General features: G+C 52.7%; 1 protein-coding gene across 1 annotated transcript in view; it reads right to left on the bottom strand.

Annotated features, from left to right (window-relative positions):
* Positions 1-1101: 1101 nt before the first annotated feature.
* The window catches only part of zswim6 (zinc finger, SWIM-type containing 6), a 90430-nt gene continuing 72522 nt past the window's right edge, over positions 1102-19009 (bottom strand). Inside the window, exons 9-14 of the mRNA XM_035391129.1 lie at positions 13765-14025; positions 11486-11621; positions 5967-6124; positions 4494-4657; positions 3965-4046; positions 1102-2790 (exon numbers count right to left, since the gene is read on the bottom strand). Coding sequence (XP_035247020.1) covers positions 1928-2790; positions 3965-4046; positions 4494-4657; positions 5967-6124; positions 11486-11621; positions 13765-14025 — 1664 coding nt within the window. The 3' untranslated portion in view covers positions 1102-1927. The remainder of the gene's footprint in view (positions 2791-3964; positions 4047-4493; positions 4658-5966; positions 6125-11485; positions 11622-13764; positions 14026-19009) is intronic.

Below are 19009 nucleotides of genomic sequence, written 5' to 3' on the forward strand. Positions count from 1 at the left end.
TATCGGTGTATCAAATCTTAATTTCAACTTCATGAGCATGTTGACACAGGTGATGAAGAACAATCGCTTACCTATCATAATAAATAAAACTGAGAAACATGATATTTTGTTTCTAAACAAAAAAGAGCTACAGACATACCTCTAAGGAAGAGAACAAGAGACACTAGACAACGTTTTGCACCAAAAAACATAAGGAAACTGCTTTTTAAAGCACAAAATACAGACCCATTCAGCTAAAATTAAAGACACTAAAGTTGTAACCAAAGTTGGTTGGCTTTTCATTTAATGAACAAGTTTGGTTGTTAGAACTCCAGTTTGGTTATTTTAAAGCGTTAAGACAAGGCAAGAAAGAAGGCTGTTCTTGTTTGAGGAATTCTAGAGAAAAAAACAAAATAAAAAAGAGGAAAAAAGCGTTTTAAAAAAATTTAATTAAATTAGAACAGTCAGACCTACACAGCAACTTTCAGTCCTGCACAAAGTCAAGATGTCTGCAGAATCGGTGTGGTTGTTATTGTGCATAAATGGAGCTTTCAAAAAAAACATTTTTTTGTTGGTTTTGTTTTTGTTCACTGTGGAAAATAGACGCAAACGTGGTGAAGCCAAATTTATTCTGTAGTTTTCGGATTAACGTTGATTAGTTTTTACAAAAAGAAAAAAAAAAGAAAAAGTTGACTCTGTTAAGCCTGTTTATGTTGGATCTACATTTCTAGGCTCGGAGGCAAAAAGACCTGTATCACAATACCAAGTCCTGCATCCTGGCATCTTTATGCTAAGGCTCACTGCTCTGCTTCGTCCATCTACGGTGCCCTTTACGTGTGTGTGTGTGTGTGTGTGTGTGTGTGTACGGCAGAAATATATTTTGTACGCAGATACAAAATATACCCCATTTATGTGTTGAAATATATACCAGTCCGATCATGCAGTTGAATAGGAGACTCTGCATAGATGCCCAGCGTATAAATGAACCACCTGAGCCAGCCCTGGTGCAAGGTCCTTCTGATATGTTTCTGTTTAAAACCAAGCTACTGCAGCTTCAAGTATTTTGCATTACATAGAATATTCTTTATAAATTAGTTAACGTATACTTTTTTTTCTCCAATATTCAGACATATACTATCATATATACAGTACAATAAATGCTCTCATTCTTCCTTTTTCGTTTCTTTTTTTTTTTTTCTTGAGAAATCCCTGAGAATGTATGTTGACAGTCGCTAAGTTTCCACACGAAATGAGCAGTGTGACACGCTTCCGTTGTTTCTTGTTGTTGTGGTTGTTGACAAACAGCACTGCAAAGCCATGTGATCAGCCTGGAGTTGGAGATCTCTGGTTCTTTTTTGTTTCTTTATTTTCCTTTTTTTCAAAGTAAAATCTGTATTTTTTTTTTCGGTTGTATCCTTTTGCGTTTTTTTTTTCTTTTTGAAACTACACTGAAATGTGAGAATGGATTACAAAGGAGTAAAGCTGGATCCATACGAGGTACTTGTCACTTAGGATGGAGGTGTTTTGTTTGGTTTAAAGCCATATTTTTTTGAGGCTGTGAATGCTTTCAGAAGTAACAGGAGAGCTATGTGGACTTTCGCCACTGGACAACATATACTCAGTGTAAACCAAAACATTTTGTTTTTCTCTTGCCTCTCTCTCTCTCTCTTTCACACACTCTCTCTTTCTCTCTCACTCATACAAATAAAAAGAAAAACACACAAACTTTCACAACATGACAATTTTCTCTTTTTTTTGCGAACTAAATAGTTCTGCACACATAATACCGGTGTGGCTCTGTTAGTGTTTTTTGTCGTTTTATTTTTTGTCGTTTTTTTTTTTCCTCGTCCGTTTTTTTTCTTTTTTCATTTTAATTTAAAAAGGGGGCACAAAGGCCGGCGGGGGCTCAAGTAAAAAGAGGGGGGGTGGGGGGGGGCAGAAACACTGGTTAACCGAACCTTTCTCGGACCAGCATCATCAGTTTCTTCTTGCCTTTGTAAATCTGTTTTAGGTTGTCGATGAACTGTCTGAACTGGATGTGTCCGTCGTGGGCCATGAGGAAGGTCTCTCGGGCCTTGCCCAGGAACTCGATGAACTCGCTGTAGTGCCGCGGGCTGATGTGGGTCAGCCGCGAGTGCGTGGTGTTGATGTACGCCCCGATCGTGGCGTCCAGCAGCTGTCTTAGCGGGGCCTTGTCCAGCGACATCAGCTTCCCAGAGTTCCTCCGCCCGTGCAGGGCCACCAGGCCCGGCGTGGTGAGCGTGCACCGCCGCAAGATGTCCGACAGCACGGTGGCGCACTTCACGCTCTTGACCACCAGGGGGATGATGGCGGCCAGCTCGTTCTTGCCCAGCGAGTGGCTGAGGGCGCAGGCCCAGAGCACGTCGTTGATGGCGGGGTGCGTGTCCTGGTTGTAGCTGAGGTTGAGGTGCGTCATGGCCAGCGTGGCCAGCTTGTAGGCGCGCATGGGGTAGCCGCGGTGCTCCATGTAGCGGGCGATGGTGAACAGCTGCGTGTAGCTCATGCCGGTGGCGGCGGCGTCCAGCGCGATCTGGTAGGCCGTCTCGAAGGCGATGTGGTCCTTCTCGCAGAGCGTGAGCGCCGACAGGGCGCAGTTCTGCGGGTCCTTCATGGCGCACTGCAGCGCCAGCGTCCGGGCGCTGCCCGCCAGGTTCTCCTGCTGGTGGCAGTCCAGGTGGAGCCGCACGATGGTGCTGTTGGACATCACCGTGGTGGCCACGATGCTGGTGGCCTCTGTGGGCGTGAAGAGTGTGAACCAGCTCTGCATGATGCTGTCCAGCGCGAACACCCCTGCCGCAGGTCAAACACACAACAGGAGTCAGCACAATGCTCATAGCTATGAACACAGTGAGTCCAGTTCACACGGTTAACATTACTCTGACCTAACCTATGCTAAGTCTAACTAGGAGGCATTATAAGCTACAACATCAAGACAATGATACAAGGCACAATAAGTGCCGGATGGTGGTACAGTACATGTAACATCAGTGGCACAGGAGATACATGTGTAGCATGAAAGAGGGGAATTGAAGTGATAGAAATGATCTGCAGAGTGGTGATAGTTAGTCAGTCCAGGCACAGTCTGTAGAGATGTGTCTTCAGACCACGGTGGAAGATGGGCAATGAGGGACTGGTTCGTAGAGGGACAGGGAGTTTGGTCCACCACTGGGGGAGCTAGGGTGGAGAAGCTCCGTGGTAGGGATGAGCGAGAACCATTTGCCCGAATGGCAGTGGGTGCAAGGCGCCCTGCTGCCGCAGAGCAGAGTGGTCGAGCAGGCAGTATAGCATATCAGCACTACTGATGTTAGCCCGAGCCTTCACAAGCTCTGTAAATGTGTGAAGCTACGCTTAGCTGTCAATCACTGATTGACTAACTGATGGATCGAATGACTGATAGACTTTATTGCTCCCCAAGTGGGGAAATTCACAATGTCACCAGGTGCAGAACACATATACACATTTTAAACAGAAACTTAAAACAAGGGGCCACCAAAACACTACTGTGTAATAATAATGATTTACAATGATGCTGTGTACAAGGGCACAGGATAAGGAAAAAAAAAAAACAACTTTGTCTTGTGTGAACCAATCAAATGACGTTGCTCTCTCTACAGTAGAACACAATGACTGGTTGAAATCGGTGAGTAAACTGATACAATCGCTCCCCAGCGTTTGGAGCTGAGGGAACCACAGATTTGGAAGCGGTTCCAGACATTTTCCTCTGAAGCCCCATCTCTACCCCCCCCACCCCCCCCACAAACAACAGAAGAAGGAATTAAAGGTCAGAGCACCACCTCAAGAGAAAATATGTTCACTTCATTATTAAAAACATGTTTGTGAGTAATGAAGTAAACACGTACTTTCCACAAGCGAGTCGCCGCGTTCCACGGACCGTTATAAACGAAGGCCTGGACACTTGAGCGCAAACTGAAGCGAACACAAGTGAAAAGCCTGAGTAACTCACCCACTTCAGTAGCACACGTGACCAACCACCTCACCATCTCCCGCCGCCGCCAGTTCAGCGTGGAGAGCGTCATTCTCATAACCTGGGGGAGGGAGGGAAGGAGGGGGGGGGGGGGGTGAGGAGGGACCGGTGAGAACAGACCATGGGCCCTGACTGGCAAATTCACAAATATTTAAATCTGCTTCAGCCATATTTCAATCTGCTTCATTCATATTGTATTCTGCTTCAGTCATATATTTAAATCTGCTTCAATCCCATTTTAAACTGCTTCAGTTATATTTAAATCTGCTTCACATGTTTAAATCTGCTTCACACGTAATTTAATCTGCTTCAGTCATATTTAAATCTGCAGTAATTAAACACCCTGCATATCCCTGTTGTCTTGGGAGACCCACATTAGCTAAACTACTTGCGGTCACCCTGTTAGCCATTCATAACAGATTATTTCTGCAGAAGCAGGGGTCCCCGGGGACACAGCCCCTCCCGGCTCACAGAAGCGCCCCTTCCCAGTGCCCAGGTGAGCAGCTACCTGAAGACCCAGCTCCAGGGAGACTTTGAGCAGAGTGATGTCAGGCAGGCTGTCCATGAGTGTGGCGATCTTGAAGGCGTCCTGGGCCAGCTTGAAGATGTGGGATGAGGAGTGGATGTTTTTTTGGATGGACTCTAATACTGTTTCGAGCCGTCGACCGTCGCCTGAAAGAAACCGAGGAGACGTCTTTCGTTTCTGACTGATTCTACATGGCGAGTGCTAGCAATACATTAGCCACTTTAAGAACACAAGAATACATAATGAGGAGAACTGGCCATTCAGCCCATCTAGAACATGAGAATCCATAATGAGGAGAACTGGCCATTCAGCCCATCTAGAACAAAAATATATGTGACACATGATGCGAAGAACAGGCCATTCAGCCATTCTAGAAAATAAGAATACATAATGAGGAGAACAGACCATTCAACCCCTATCATCTCTCCAGTTACCCACAGACTACAGAGTATCCAGCTTTGCATCAATCTTGGACCTGATCTCTGCCCTGGGTCTCTGGCTCAGCTACATTACACTGGCAGCCATCCCACACATCTAAAACTCTCCGCACGGAGAAGAAATGCTTCCGCAAATTCGTCCAAAAAAGCAAAACTTCCTGACAGCCTTTTGTAAACAGTGCTTAAATGGATCTGTATGGGGCTGCTGCTCCTCTCGCTGCTCGCTGTTGTACTGGGTATGATGGACGTCGTGTGGCCTCAGGAGTCACCGTCACCACTTCTCAGTCAGCCATAATGTAGTAAAATAAAGGTCAGATAAAGTGAAAATGTGGGGAGAAAAAACTGTGTGTTGACCAATAACAAAACAAATCCGAACACTTGAGGAGAAAAGGATCTGATATGAGCGTTATCTCAGAGTCCCCGTTGAACCCCAAACCAGGAGGCTTCTCACGTCCCGAGACCCCCGTTAAATTCCCCCTTCCCCCTTTTCACACCCCGAATAACTGTGTCGCAGTAAAACTGTGTGCCGAGCCCTCTCATCCAGGGCCTGGTCGCGAGAGAACGATGCGGCGCTCGCTGGCCGAACTCGGGGTCAAAGGGTGTTGCAGTGCTGAGACTCTTCCGGCCCACAACCCACCCTGCCTGTGTGTGTGTGTGGAGGGGACGCCGATCTGGCAGGAAACAGCTGGCCCGTGGAACGGTAAATGGTAAATGGACTGCATTTATATAGCGCTTTTATCCAAAGCGCTTTGCAATTGATGCCTCTCATTCGCCAGAGCAGTTAGAGGTTAGGGGTTAGGTGTCTTGCTCAAGGACACTTCGACATGCCCAGGGCGGGGTTTGAACCGGCAACCCTCCGACTGCCAGACAATCGGTCTTACCTCCTGAGCTATATCGCTATATCGCCCGGAATGGCAGCACCGTGTCTGTAGAGTAGCACAAGCGCGCTCGACACGGAATGGCGGCAGCGTGTCTGCAGAGCAGCATTAGCGCGCTCGGCACGGAATGGCGGCCTCACCTTTGGCTGCCGTGAGCATGGTGGAGGCCAGCTCGCACTGCTGCGACTCGATGTGGCTGAGGGTGAACCAGCGCGGGTAGCGGTTGGGAACCACCGACACTATGTGGTGAGGCCGGGACATGTCGCCTGTCGGAGCCGTGGATTCCAACACTGGTAACCTGGCAACAGGAAGGAGGAGGGGGGAAGAGAGAGAGAGAGAGAGAGAGAGAGAGAGAGAGAGAGAGAGTGAGAGGTCAGTTACGGAAATGCTGGAATTAGAACACACGCCACTTTGTTATGACCTAAATGGATTAGGGGACACACTGATCTGGCAAGATTTCAACACATCTCCTTTCAATTCACTTTGAGTCTGTGAAAGAGGTGTATGGGGGTACCACATAAAAACAGCGACCCCCCCCCCCCCACACACATCCCCCTCCCCCACATATGGCAGGGGGTTGTGCATTCCGATTGATACATTTTATAAATTTTTTTAAAAATCACAAATGCTGTCTTTCACCCACACAAGACACAAGACAGCACACACAACCGTGGGACTCAGGTCATGGAGCACAAGCGTTCGATTAACCGAGCGGCGACAATCAGACCAGCAGACCAGACCCGTCGCGTCGGTCCAGGTCTCTGGCAGATCTGCGGTCGGAAAAACCGGGAAACATTCCGGAGGAAAACAAAACGCCGCTTTTGAGTGTAATGAGGTATGAACTGTGAAATCCTGGCGAGAGACTCCCCGAGCCGCTCCAGGTCCCAGAGTGGCATCAGGTTGGCGCATCTCATTTGAAACGCATTAAAAAGCCGCTAAAAGCGCCACCCCGCTGGGGCCGTGCCTCCAGCCGGTCACACGGCCCGCCAGAGAGGCACAAAGCCCCGGGAGGCGGAGCTCACGGTCTTGGGGGTGTGTGGGAGCCGGGCTCACGTCTGATTGGGTCTCGGAGCCGCCAAAAGAATCTCAGAAACGTACGCGCACGCTAAAGGAGAGACAGCTGCGTGTTTGGACACTGTTGGCTCTGCTTCCTGTCCTTCTGAGGTTAAAGGTCAGCCACTCCCTGTGCTGACGACGAGCGCTGCACAGGCGGGGGCCGGCCAAGTCCGCCCCGCTTGTGTGCACGCGTGCGCCAGGGACCGCGCCCCGCCCGCCTCCCTCCTGCCCCGCCGCCGAAATTAGAGCGGGAATCTCTCCCAAGGGCTTCCGTTTCATTAACTACACTCACAAGTGTCTGCATCTAATCTCATTCCTCTATCCCCCCCCCCTCCCCAAATCCCCTCCCCATAGGTCCCTCCCACTCGGCTATTAAACACCCCCCCCCCCCTTTATGACACATCTGATACACGCGGCGGGTAAGTTTTGGGACACTCACCAATGACTAATCTGGTCCTCATATAAGCATGCTAACCGCTAACCCCCCGACTCTAATGCAGAAACGCACCGCGGCCCCTCGGCGTGCAGTGCGCCAGCAGGCCCGGACAGCTGAGGGAGCTCCACCGCTGTAACCACGGCCACCATTTGCCCCGCTGACCCGGGGACGAAGCCAAACGCGGCGGAGATCGGCGCTGAGGCGACGCCCTCTGAAAACCGCCCCTGCCGAACACGGCTTTCACCAGAGTGCCGCCGCCGCCGCCGCTGCTAAGGAAGAATTCCGCCGATGAGCTTTTTTTACAGTTGCCACTGGAGGAAAGCCGGAGGATCCCGTAGGTACACAGAGTGGTTTAACAGCCCATTTGCAGCTGTTCGTGTGGACCCAGGGGTGGCACGCCCCCCCCCATACCGCCCTCCGCCAAGCGGGACCCCTGCTCCTCGGTTTGGCACCCTCCAGACTGGCTGGCTGCCACAATGTCCCAGAATCCTCGGGGGGGAGGGCCCGGCGGGCCAGCAGGCAGCCCCTCCCGACAGATATACATCACAGGCTCAGCTCGCGAAAGCGTTCTCCAAAACGCTCAGAGCGAGAGAAAGCCAGCTTTTCTTCACTTCCTGAAAGGTTTTGCCAACATAAATTCCAGGACCTTTTTTTCGCTAGTCCCTCCAGTGCAGACTCTGAAAGATTTAGCTTTAATATATTACTAGACCTGCGCTGTCCTCTCAACTTTTCCCTCAGCTATTAAAAGCCAATATATCTGATAGTGAATGTGGAAACAAAGCACAGCGTAAATACACACGGTTACTGCACTTAACTTGTTTGGATTCTGTCCTTCAGTACGTGTACTTTAATTGAGTGTTTTTTGTTCCTGTTTTAGCTCTACATCAGATGCTTTCAAGAGATGTCAATCAAAGCCAATACCTGACTGACAGCAGGAAGCTTAACTGTGGAAACCGAACTGTGAGGGAGAAGTAAAAGAGCAGCTGAACTGTGAGGGAGAAGTAAAAGAGCAGCTGAACTGTGCTTTTCCAGGGAGGAAGAGGTGGAAGCTGGAAGAGCCGGAATGGCGGAGGAGGTGATGTGGAGCCGCACAGACTGCTCTGGCGGTGGGCGTGTTGGCGGCAGCAGTGGGGAGAGATTTTTGGCGGGATGGCGAGGTGCTGAGTTCACCCCTCTGCAATGTGACGGCGGCTCTGTCCTCAGGAGCTGGAGGAGGAGGAGGAGGAGGAGGAGAGGCTTTTCCACCAGGGGCAGAGGCTAAAGCCAATATCCCTTTTTTTTCTGCTCAGGGCAAACTGCCTGCTAGCCGCTAGCGCACGTCCGCTAATGCTGCTGGAAAAGGGGGGGGGGAACGACACAAAAAAGGTTTTGTTTTGTAGCTGGGAGACGCCACAGCGACAGGAATCCGCCCCCTCTTCTGCGTTACCAAGGCGGCTGAGAAGATGGACTGACGGCAGGAGGAGGCCGCGAGACGCAGCCCCTGCTCTGCTGCTGTCTTCTGTCACAACGTTTCGACGTTCCTGCTTTTCGCACCACAGTCAGCCATTCTGGTTTGTTCTGTGAGAGGGAGCTGGCGTGGACAGCAGGCTCCGCCCTCTGACCCTCCCACCCACACAGGCGTGGAGAGCAAGCTCCGCCCCCTGACCCTCCCACCCCCCCTCGAGGACTAGAGTTAAATCTGTTGACACAGCAGCTCTCCAGGACTGGAGTTAAACCTGCAGACACTGTGGCCCTCCAGGACTGGACTTAAATCTGCAGACACCGTGGCCCTCCAGGACTGGAGTTAAACCTGCAGACACTGTGGCCCTCCAGGACTGGAGTCAAACCTGCAGGCACTGAGCCCTCCAAAATCAGGGATCAACTCACAAACCCAGTTTCAGCCTGTGTACTTAGTGGAGGACCACAGCGTGTTTGTTTACATGGGTTGTTAAACCTGAGCTCCCGCAGGTGGAGGCAGGGCTGCTTCAGACCCTCCTGACAGCCAGCGCAGGCTTTCACGTCTGCAAGCCCACAGTCATGGATACCGAAAATATAAATAAATAAAAAGTGACCCTTTGGCGGTTTCATTCAGGTGCAGCGACTGAGACGACCGCGGGGCCATTGACAAACCTGAATGGCTCCGTTTGGCTTTGTAACCCAATCACAGCCCGCAGTTTCATTTTCCTTCTTTTCTTTTTTGTTTTTTTAGGTAACCCGGGCAACGAACGAGATGATCCCTGCTGTCGGTGTCACCGCGCAGCCGGAGGGCACGCACCGCGTCTCGGGGGCGGGGGGCGAGGGGGGCGGGGGCTCCCTGCGGACTGCCGCGCAGAAGGGCGTGCCTCTTTACGCAGCCCTGGGAGAAGAGCACGGCGTTCACGGCGAGCGTCGGCGCGCTCCCCCCGGGCTCCGCCCCCGTAACCGAACGCAGGGAGCGCCGCCCAGTTTGGCGGCTTGCTCTGGAAACTTCTCCCCGGGGGCCAAATCCTAAAAGCCGCTACACCTCCAGCCCTTTCTCCGCTCGCGTGCCGCGCCCCCGTCCCGCAGCTTCGCCATTCCTTCGGTGGGATCTGGCAGCGGCGTCGGCGCAGGACGCGCCCGGAGCGCGAGCAGCGCTGCCAGAGGCGACGCCGCGGAGCCGAAGGTTCGGCTTTACTCAAACCAGATGGCCAGGGCTGATCCCCGAGCAGCCGGCGGTGCAGACGCTCGCTGTGGCGCTCGGCCTCTCGCTGCAGACTCCACGGAGCCGGGCTGCGAGAGAGGGAGGAAGGAAACCGCGAGCTTCTCAAGCACACAGAACGGTGGATAAAGTGAGAAATGAACCCTTTCAGTGCCCGTCTACTGAGTCCCCGATAAGCCCGTTCGCTGTTAAAGCTCATTAGCACACGAGCAGTTGTTTTGCCCTCTTCCCTGTGCGGTTCACGTGATCAAAGTTACGCGCATCTCAAAGATCCATAACCCCCCCCCCCCCCCAAAGAAAAACAAAAAAGAAAAAAATTACACTATTTAAAATGGGGGCAGAAAGAAGCAGACATCGAAAAAAGAGAGAGAGAACAAAAAAGCTGTTGAGGAAACACAAGCGCTGCCGGCGGTCTCCGTGGAGACGTGGCGAGACCCTAACGCGGCGTTTCTCCACCGGCTCGGCAGGCCGCTGGCGCTCGCGGCGAAGCGCGGAGCGGCCAGAATATGAAAAAGAAAAAAGAAAGAAAGAAAGAAAGAAAAAAAAAAAGACACACAACACCCTCCGAGGCCAGAATGAGACCCAACGCCACATATTTATTATTCACACATTTTCTAAAACTAATTTTCAAAGGCAATGAATTATTTAGCGAGGTTCCGGCAGAGGCTGCTTTGTGATTAAACAGCGCCCGAGCGCTCCCCGAGAAGGAGGAGGAACTCGGAGGAGAAGTGTTCCCGCTACTAAATGAAACGCCTCCTCCGTCGGCAGGCTTATCCGTCTCAGTGAAGTGTAAACACGCAGCTCGGAGCTCGCAGCTCTGAACACACTCCCCCCGCTGCCCCCGAGGGGGGGGGGGGTAAAGGCAGAAAAGAGAGTGAGGGCAGAGAACACAAGGAGACGGAATGCAGACAAGAGAGAGAGAGAGAGAGAGAGAGAGAGAGCGAATGAAAGAGCGTCAACAGAGAGAGGCCCTTGAAACATGCATGCACGCACGCACATGCGCACACACAAACGTACACACACACACACACACACGCACACACACACACACACATATGCATACACGTGCGCACACACACACTCACTGGGTGCAAGTGTTGGGGTTGCTGGGTATGAGTGTTGGCGTTGCTGGGTGTAAATGTTGGGGTCGCAGAGTGTGAGTGTTGGGGTTGCTGGGTGTAAGTGTTGGCGTTGCTTGGTGTAAATGTTGGGGTCACAGAGTGTGAGTGTTGGGGTTGTTGCGTGTAAGTGTTGGGGTTGCTGGGTGTAAGTATTGGGGTTGCTGGGTGTAAGTGTTGGGGTTGTTGGGTGTAAGTATTGGGGTTGCTGGGTGTAAGTGTTGGGGTTGTTGGGTGTAAGTGTTGGGGTTGCTGGGTGTAAGTGTTGGGGTCACAGAGTATGAGTGTTGGGGTTGCTGCGTTTAAGTACTGGGGTTTCTGGGTGCAAGTGTTGGGGTTGCTGGCTGTAAGTGTTGGGGTTGCTGGGTGTAAGTGTTGCTGGGAACTCACCGCATGGCTCTCAGTGCAATTTTATACGCCAGTTCAGCATCGTGAGGTAGGAGGGAGGTGAAGAGATACTTGGCGAAGGTGTGCATGGGAACGCTCTCTCTGTACACGAGCTCGCCCAGACCGCTATACGGACCACCTGCAGAGGGAGGGAGAGAGAGGGAGGGAGGGAGGGAGGGAGGGAGAGAGAGAGAGAGAGAGAGGGAGGGAGGGAGGGAGGGATGGGGAGAGAGAGAGAGAGGTGGGGAAGGAGGGAGGGAGGGATGGGGAGAGAGAGAGAGAGGTGGGGAGGGAGGGAGAGAGAGAGAGAGAGAGAGAGGGAGGGAGGGAGGGAGGGATGGGGAGAGAGAGAGAGAGGTGGGGAAGGAGGGAGGGAGGGATGGGGAGAGAGAGAGGCGTTCAGCATCATTGTGGCCACATTTCACAGCCAGTGTTTGTAGGTCAGAGTGCAGCAGATATCTGGTTCATGAGTTTCCTCTGGAAATAAAGCACATCCTGTGCACATGTGCTGGGACTCTTGTCAGGGGTTCTGGGTTCTTTGGGGGTTTTCAAGCATTTGATCTGGGGTAGGACTTCCTCTCTGTACCCTATGGGCAGGCAGGGGAGGGGTACAGGGCGAGGGGACAATTTTGGTTAAATTCCTGCCCCCACTGAAATAAAAGGGAACAGATACTGACAGACACCCCCATTACAAACCGCCCAGCTGTAGCTGTAACCCCACCCAGAAAGCAGCACATCTAAACCCTGACAGGGCAGGAGGGCCATAACCCCGCCCCCAAAGCATCTGCGGCAAGCCCCCCCCCCCCCCCCCCATTTCCCAACCAGATGAAACCGCGGCTCACTTTCAAAACAGCCGGGTCGTTTTTTAAAGTTTTTTTTTTTTTTTTTACTGCTTGCTTGCTGTATAAACTGCGATGCTGAAATCCATATGTGACGGCTTGCCCCCCCAACCCCCGCCACCCGAGGGGGGGCTCAGCCCACATCACGAGCACAGCGCCCGCTCGCTGGATGCATTCGGGCCTGCTCGCCAAGCTCAGCCTGGGAGCTCTATTATTCCCTCACCCAGAGGTGGGTGGTCCTCCCTGGGGCAGGGGCAGGGGTGGTACTTGGGGGGAGACGGGGGTGGCTCCCCAGACGAACCCCCCCCCCCTTCACTGCACACCACATCCTACTCCCTCCATGGTGAAAAATTAGAACCGCAGTGTGACAACATCCTGCGTGTTTGGCAGTTAGACCTTTGGCAAACGCATTCCACCGTTTCCATTAGGGCTGTGCATGATGTGTTTATAAGGCTGTGCAGGACGTGTTTATAAGGCTGTGCAGGACGTGTTTATAAGGCAGTGCAGAATGCGTTTATAAGGCTGTGCAGGATGTGTTTATAAGGCTGTGCATGATGTGTTTATAAGGCTGTGCAGGACGTGTTTATAAGGCTGTGCATGATGTGTTTATAAGGCTGTGCAGGACGTGTTTATAAGGCTGTGCAGGACGTGTTTATAAGGCTGTGCAGGACGTGTTTATAAGGCTGTGCAGGATGTGTTTATAAGGCTGTGCAGGATGTGTTTATAAGGCTGTGCAGGACGTGTTTATAAGGCTGTGCAGGATGTGTTTATGTGCAAGGATGCGCAAACAGAACAAAAAATAAAAACTTTATGGCCACTGTTTCATTTTCATTCTGAATGATGACTTATTGATTTAATAAGGTGATATTATGACGCTGAAATGTTCAGCCTGTTACAGATGCTGAGCTGTTCGAACAAACAGAGACACAGCAGTAAGTCTTTTTCACATCTAATTAAGCTACACATCAACCTGAGCAGTCATCGATATTAGATTAATAACCAAAAAACACTGCTATGACTGGAAAGCTGCCAGCTCGGCTTTGGAAATGTATTATTTTTTTTCCAGAAGAAGAACCCTCACTTTCATTGGAAAACAAGGCAGACACCTGAGTGTTTTTGGCAGTTGGCATCTGGGCACGTGCCAATGACACTGAAGGCCTACTGGTAGGACACCGACTCGCAAATATTTTGATCAAGGTGAGCGCAAAACATTTTGTTCTTCCCTCTAGGTCCGTTTTTGCAAAACGCTTGCGGTGTTTGAAAAAAGGCAGTGTGAAAAGCGGCCATCTTGGCTCGATTTTACAGGAGCAATGGGAACATAATGGAGGACAACAGCGATCAGCGCAAATTGGCCAGTGTGAATCGCAGGTGGGAGGGGCCGGGAAGGAGGAGGGACCAGAAAAGGAGGAGGGGCCAGGAAGCAGGACGGTGGGCGTGCCTTGCCTTCTAACAGGAAGACTGCTTGCTTGCGGAATATCTTGACCAGGTGGTCGCTGAGGTCCACCTCCAGCAGCTTGGAGATGAGCTGCTCCTCGTTGCGGCAGACCTTCTCCTGGGCGTACAGCCCGTCGGGCATGATCCTCTGCTGCCCCAGCCCCACCAGCGCCATCTCCACCGCCAGCGACAGGCACGTCTCGCCCTCCTCCAGGAGCCGCTGCGCCAGGAACGGCTGAGGGGCCGAGCACTTGGCCGGACCCCCCCCATCTGAGAGAGGGAGGGAGGGAGGGAGGGAGAGAGAGAGAGAGAGAAAGGGCAGGGGGTACGGAGGTTAAGAGAGGGAGAGACAGAGAGAGAGAGAGAGAGAGAGAGAGAGAGAGAGAGGGAGGGAGGGGTAGATGTAGAAAGAGTTTGGGAAAAGGAGAGGGTGGGATGATGAAGGAAGAGAGAGCACTGTAAGTCAGAACCACTCCTCATCTTCACTCCTCATCCTCATCACTCTACTCATCTTTCAGCAACTCTGTGCCTGTCTCAGGACTGAGCCGCAGAACCTTACAGAACTGAGGCTGAGCGGGCCGGTCCAACAGATCACCGCATTACAAAAGTTTGACGTGGTTAAGAGAGAGCAAACGAGTGCAGGAGGACAGAAAGGCTACAGGAAAACAAGACCAGGTCAAAACCTAGTATACGGCTGGAACTCTCCGGCCGACCAACGGTGCAACTTCATCACTTAGTCACTCAGTCAGTCACAGACATTCGTGTTTGTAGGGCTGGCCCCGCTGTTGCGGTCCAGCCAAAAAGAAGGGAAGAGGAGGAGCGTGTCTGAGTGCAGCCACCACCGCCGCATGTGAAGCCTGCACACGGGCCTCTGGGTCTGCCAGCGTTTTAAAACCAGAGCGCTCCAGCAGATCAAGAGCTTTTACAATAATGCAGCACTCTCTCTATGGCAGAGTCACAGAGCTCGGCTGGGGAGTCACAGAGCTCAGCTGGGGAGGCACAGAGCTCGGCTGGGGAGGCACAGAGCTCGGCTGGGGAGGCACAGAGCCCTGCTGGGGAATCACAGACCTCGGCTGGGGAATCACAGAGCTCGGCTGGGGAGGGACAGAGCCCTGCTGGGAGAGTCACAGAGCTCGGCTGGGGAGGCACAGAGCCCTGCTGGGGAATCACAGAGCTCGGCTGGGGAATCACAGAGCTCGGCTGGGGAATCACAGAGCTCGGCTGGGGAGTCACAGAGCTCGGCTGGGGAGTCACAGAGCTCGGCTGGGGAATCACAGAGCTCGGCTGGGGAGTCACAGAGCTCGGCTGGGGAATCACAGAGCTCAGCTGGGGGAATCACAGAGCTCGGCTGGGGAGTCACAGAGCTCGGCTGGGGAGGCACAGAGCTCGGCTGGGGAGGCACAGAGCCCTGCTGGGGAGGCACAGAGCTCGGCTGGGGAGTCACAGAGCTCGGCTGGGGAGTCACAGAGCTCGGCTGGGGAATCACAGAGCTCGGCTGGGGAGTCACAGAGCTCGGCTGGGGAATCACAGAGCTCAGCTGGGGGAATCACAGAGCTCGGCTGGGGAGTCACAGAGCTCGGCTGGGGAGGCACAGAGCCCTGCTGGGGAGGCACAGAGCCCTGTTGGGGGAGTCACAGAGCTCGGCTGGGGAGGCACAAACCCAAACCGAGGCCCACAGCTGAGTACGAGCTGTCTGGGTGGGGTGGGGGGGGGCTCTCTGTTTTGGACTGTGGTGCTCATCATCCTCTGTTGCTCCACAGCTATATCCCCCCCTCCGTCTCCACGGCGACCGCATCTCTCCAGCGTCTCTCTCTGGCTTATGAAGGAATCCAGATTTTAATTGGCTGTGAAAAAGCACATCTCTGGGGCGCGGTGCAAATGTGCCTGTCACAGTGGGCTCTGGGTAAGAGCGCGATTATTACTGTCTCGCCCATGTGACTCCTCAGCGCCGGAATATTCCGGGAACGGGCGTGGGCAGGTATACCGGGGGTGTGGGGAGGGGTGTGGGGGTGTGTGCAGATACACTGGGGGTGGTGTGTGTACTGGTTCCCTGGGGGTGGGGGGGGTGTGTGTGCTGGTACACTGGGGGGTGGGGGGGGGGGGGGAGTATGTGTGTGTGTGTGTGCAGATACACTGGGGGTGGTGTGTGCACTGGTACCCTGGGGGTGGGGGGGGGTGTGCGTGCTGGTACACCATGCTGTCAGACCCACCCCCTGGTCAGCTGATAAATGGGGCCCTTCCGTTTATTAAAGGAAAACCCTGGAAAGCTCTAGAACATCAAGGCCACTCGCTGAAAGGACAGCCCACACGACAGAAATGACAAAGAAGACTTCCCACATTCTGTTTTACTCTCCCTCCGCCCAAGAAAAGAGAAGAAGAAAGGAAGAATGCGGCTTAGAAATGAAGGTGACCCACAATGCCCTGCAGGAATATGAATCTCAAACAGTGAAAAATGTGAACCTAACAATTATTTTACCCATGATTACATCCATACAATATACACTACATACACAAAACATATTATTATTGTTATTATTATTATTGTTGTTGTTGTTTGAATGCAGCAAAATGACAATTGGAAAGTTGCCATAGTAACAAAGTTGCCAAAGAGTCACCTTTCTCTTCGGTGCCCTGAACGGAAAGAAGAGGAACTTTTTTTACAAACAATGAGCTGAAGCTGACCCCTTCTCCCCCCCCCCACATCTCCTGACCTGCTCCCGGAGCTGCTCCCGTCCAAGCAGTTACACACCTGATTCTACTAATCAAGGTCCTTAGTAAAGACTCCAAAGGTTGATTAGTAGAATCAGGTGTGTCACTGCTTGGTTGGAACAAAAGCCTGCACCCACACCGGCCCTTTCTGGCCCGAGTTGAGAACCACTGATCTAGATAGACCCAAACTGGACCCGTAAAACCTCCCGTCCCTCCCTGCGTTTCCGGGCCCTCGCGGTGCGGCCGGATTCGCTGAACGGGCCGAGCGGCAAAGCCGCGGCGAACCCAAGAGGAGTCTGGGCCTGGGAGTACCCCTCAGTACCCCTGAGCACCCCTTTCCTACTGAACCCAAAACTCATTCAGACACACCTGCCCTCGAGCGCGCTCTCCTCTACCTGAAATTATTACTTCAGGGGTCCCCTGAGCTGTCCTCTCTTAAAAAAATAAAAAATAAAAATTGATAGTTCATCATGCAGTTATCACTTAACACGTGACTCTAATTGGAGTGAGACATTAATTATTTATTTATTTTTGGATAAAAGTTAATAAGAATCTCTAAAAAAAATCCCAGGGACTGCAGCTAAGCCTAAAGCTGGGCAGGCCCTGATTCATCAACACATGACTCGTCCAACTGAAAACTTCCCCTGGGTTTTATTCGTCTTCCTTTTTAACTCCGGGAGCATTTTTCGGGAGCGTGGCCGGTGGATGGCGGCTTTGTGGGAGAAATGCGCTTGGCGACATTAACATCCTATAATAGCGCCATAATTAGGGGGGGGGGTCTCTGGGGTCGACCCTGAGAGGATCAGTGCCCTAATCCCCAGCCTACAGGCAACGAGATCAGCCGTCTTTGTCGCACCTGATCACGCCATCGCTGATCCGGTTGCACATACCCCAAATACCCACCCCCCCGCCCCCCCAACATGGGGCTAAATGATAATGGACTCTCTGCCTCCAGGTGCTGCTGTGGACCAGCGATAAGTAGCTTCATTTCCTGTGACACGTGGGCAAAACCCGCAGAACGGTTAGCGCTGTACCTGACTGACTGTTCTGTGAAAGGAGCGGAAGCCCTGCGCTTTATGGCCGGACCTCGAAACAGAAGAATACCTGTCGTAAATTCAGAAAGGGATTCACAAGTTGGGATTGACTCCGCCCCCGCCTGGGTTCAAGGCAGCAGCTGCAGCAGCGACGGGGAAACTGACGTCTGCACCAGAGAAACGTGGGTGATAAAGTTTGGGAGCCGATTGGGAGGGGCTGAAAGTGACACAGGTGGGTGGGGGGCTTTAATGAAAATCTTGCATGATTCTCCTCCCTTTTCCCTCCACTTTGGAGCCCAATCGTATTCACCACATTGCAGCCACCTCTTCACCTGCTGTTGATTTGGCAGAGTGCTCACAAGCGTGTGCTCTACACTGAAAGCACAGGATGTCAGCCTCTTTACCGCTGAAGTTCACAAGGTCAGACGTGCAGCCAAAGAAAGAGACTTCATCTGCAGCTCAATAAGTGGACAGCGAGCATCTGACTGACCAGCAGGGGTCGCTAGTGTGCAATGAAATACTGACAACCAGCTGAGCTGGTCACAGTCAGCACTGGCACAGGCTGCAGGTCACAGTCAGCACTGACACAGGCAGCAGGTCACAGTCAGCACTGGCACAGGCTGCAGGTCACCGTCAGCACTGGCACAGGCAGCAGGTCACAGTCAGCACTGACACAGGCAGCAGGTCACAGTCAGCACTGGCACAGGCTGCAGGTCACAGTCAGCACTGACACAGGCTGCAGGTCACAGTCAGCACTGGCACAGGCTGCAGGTCACAGTCAGCACTGACACAGTCTGCAGGTCACAGTCAGCACTGACACAGTCTGCAGGCCACAGTCAGCACTGACACAGTCTGCAGGTCACAGTCAGCACTGACACAGGCTGCAGGTCACAGTCAGCACTGGCACAGTCTGCAGGTCACAGTCAGCACTGACACAGGCTGCAGGTCACACTCAGCACTGACACAGGCTGCAGGTCACAGTCAGCACTGACACAGGCTGCAGGTCACAGTCAGCACTGGCACAGTCTGCAGGTCACAGTCAGCACTGACACAGGCTGCAGGTCACAGTCAGCACTGACACAGTCTGCGGGTCACAGTCAGCACTGACACAGGCTGCGGGTCACAGTCAGCACTGACACAGGCTGCGGGTCACAGTCAGCACTGACACAGGCTGCGGGTCACAGTCAGCACTGGCACAGTCTGCAGGTCACAGTCAGCACTGACACAGGCTGCAGGTCACAGTCAGCACTGACACAGGCTGAAGGTCACAGGCAGCACTGGCACAGGCTGCAGGTCACAGTCAGCACTGGCACAGTCTGCAGGTCACAGTCAGCACTGACACAGGCTGCAGGTCACACTCAGCACTGACACAGGCTGCAGGTCACAGTCAGCACTGACACAGTCTGCGGGTCACAGTCAGCACTGACACAGGCTGCAGGTCACAGTCAGCACTGACACAGGCTGCAGGTCATAGTCAGCACTGGCACAGTCTGCAGGTCACAGTCAGCACT

The sequence above is a fragment of the Anguilla anguilla genome, chromosome 14 (genome assembly GCF_013347855.1).
Source record: "Anguilla anguilla isolate fAngAng1 chromosome 14, fAngAng1.pri, whole genome shotgun sequence".
Taxonomy (NCBI): domain Eukaryota; kingdom Metazoa; phylum Chordata; class Actinopteri; order Anguilliformes; family Anguillidae; genus Anguilla; species Anguilla anguilla.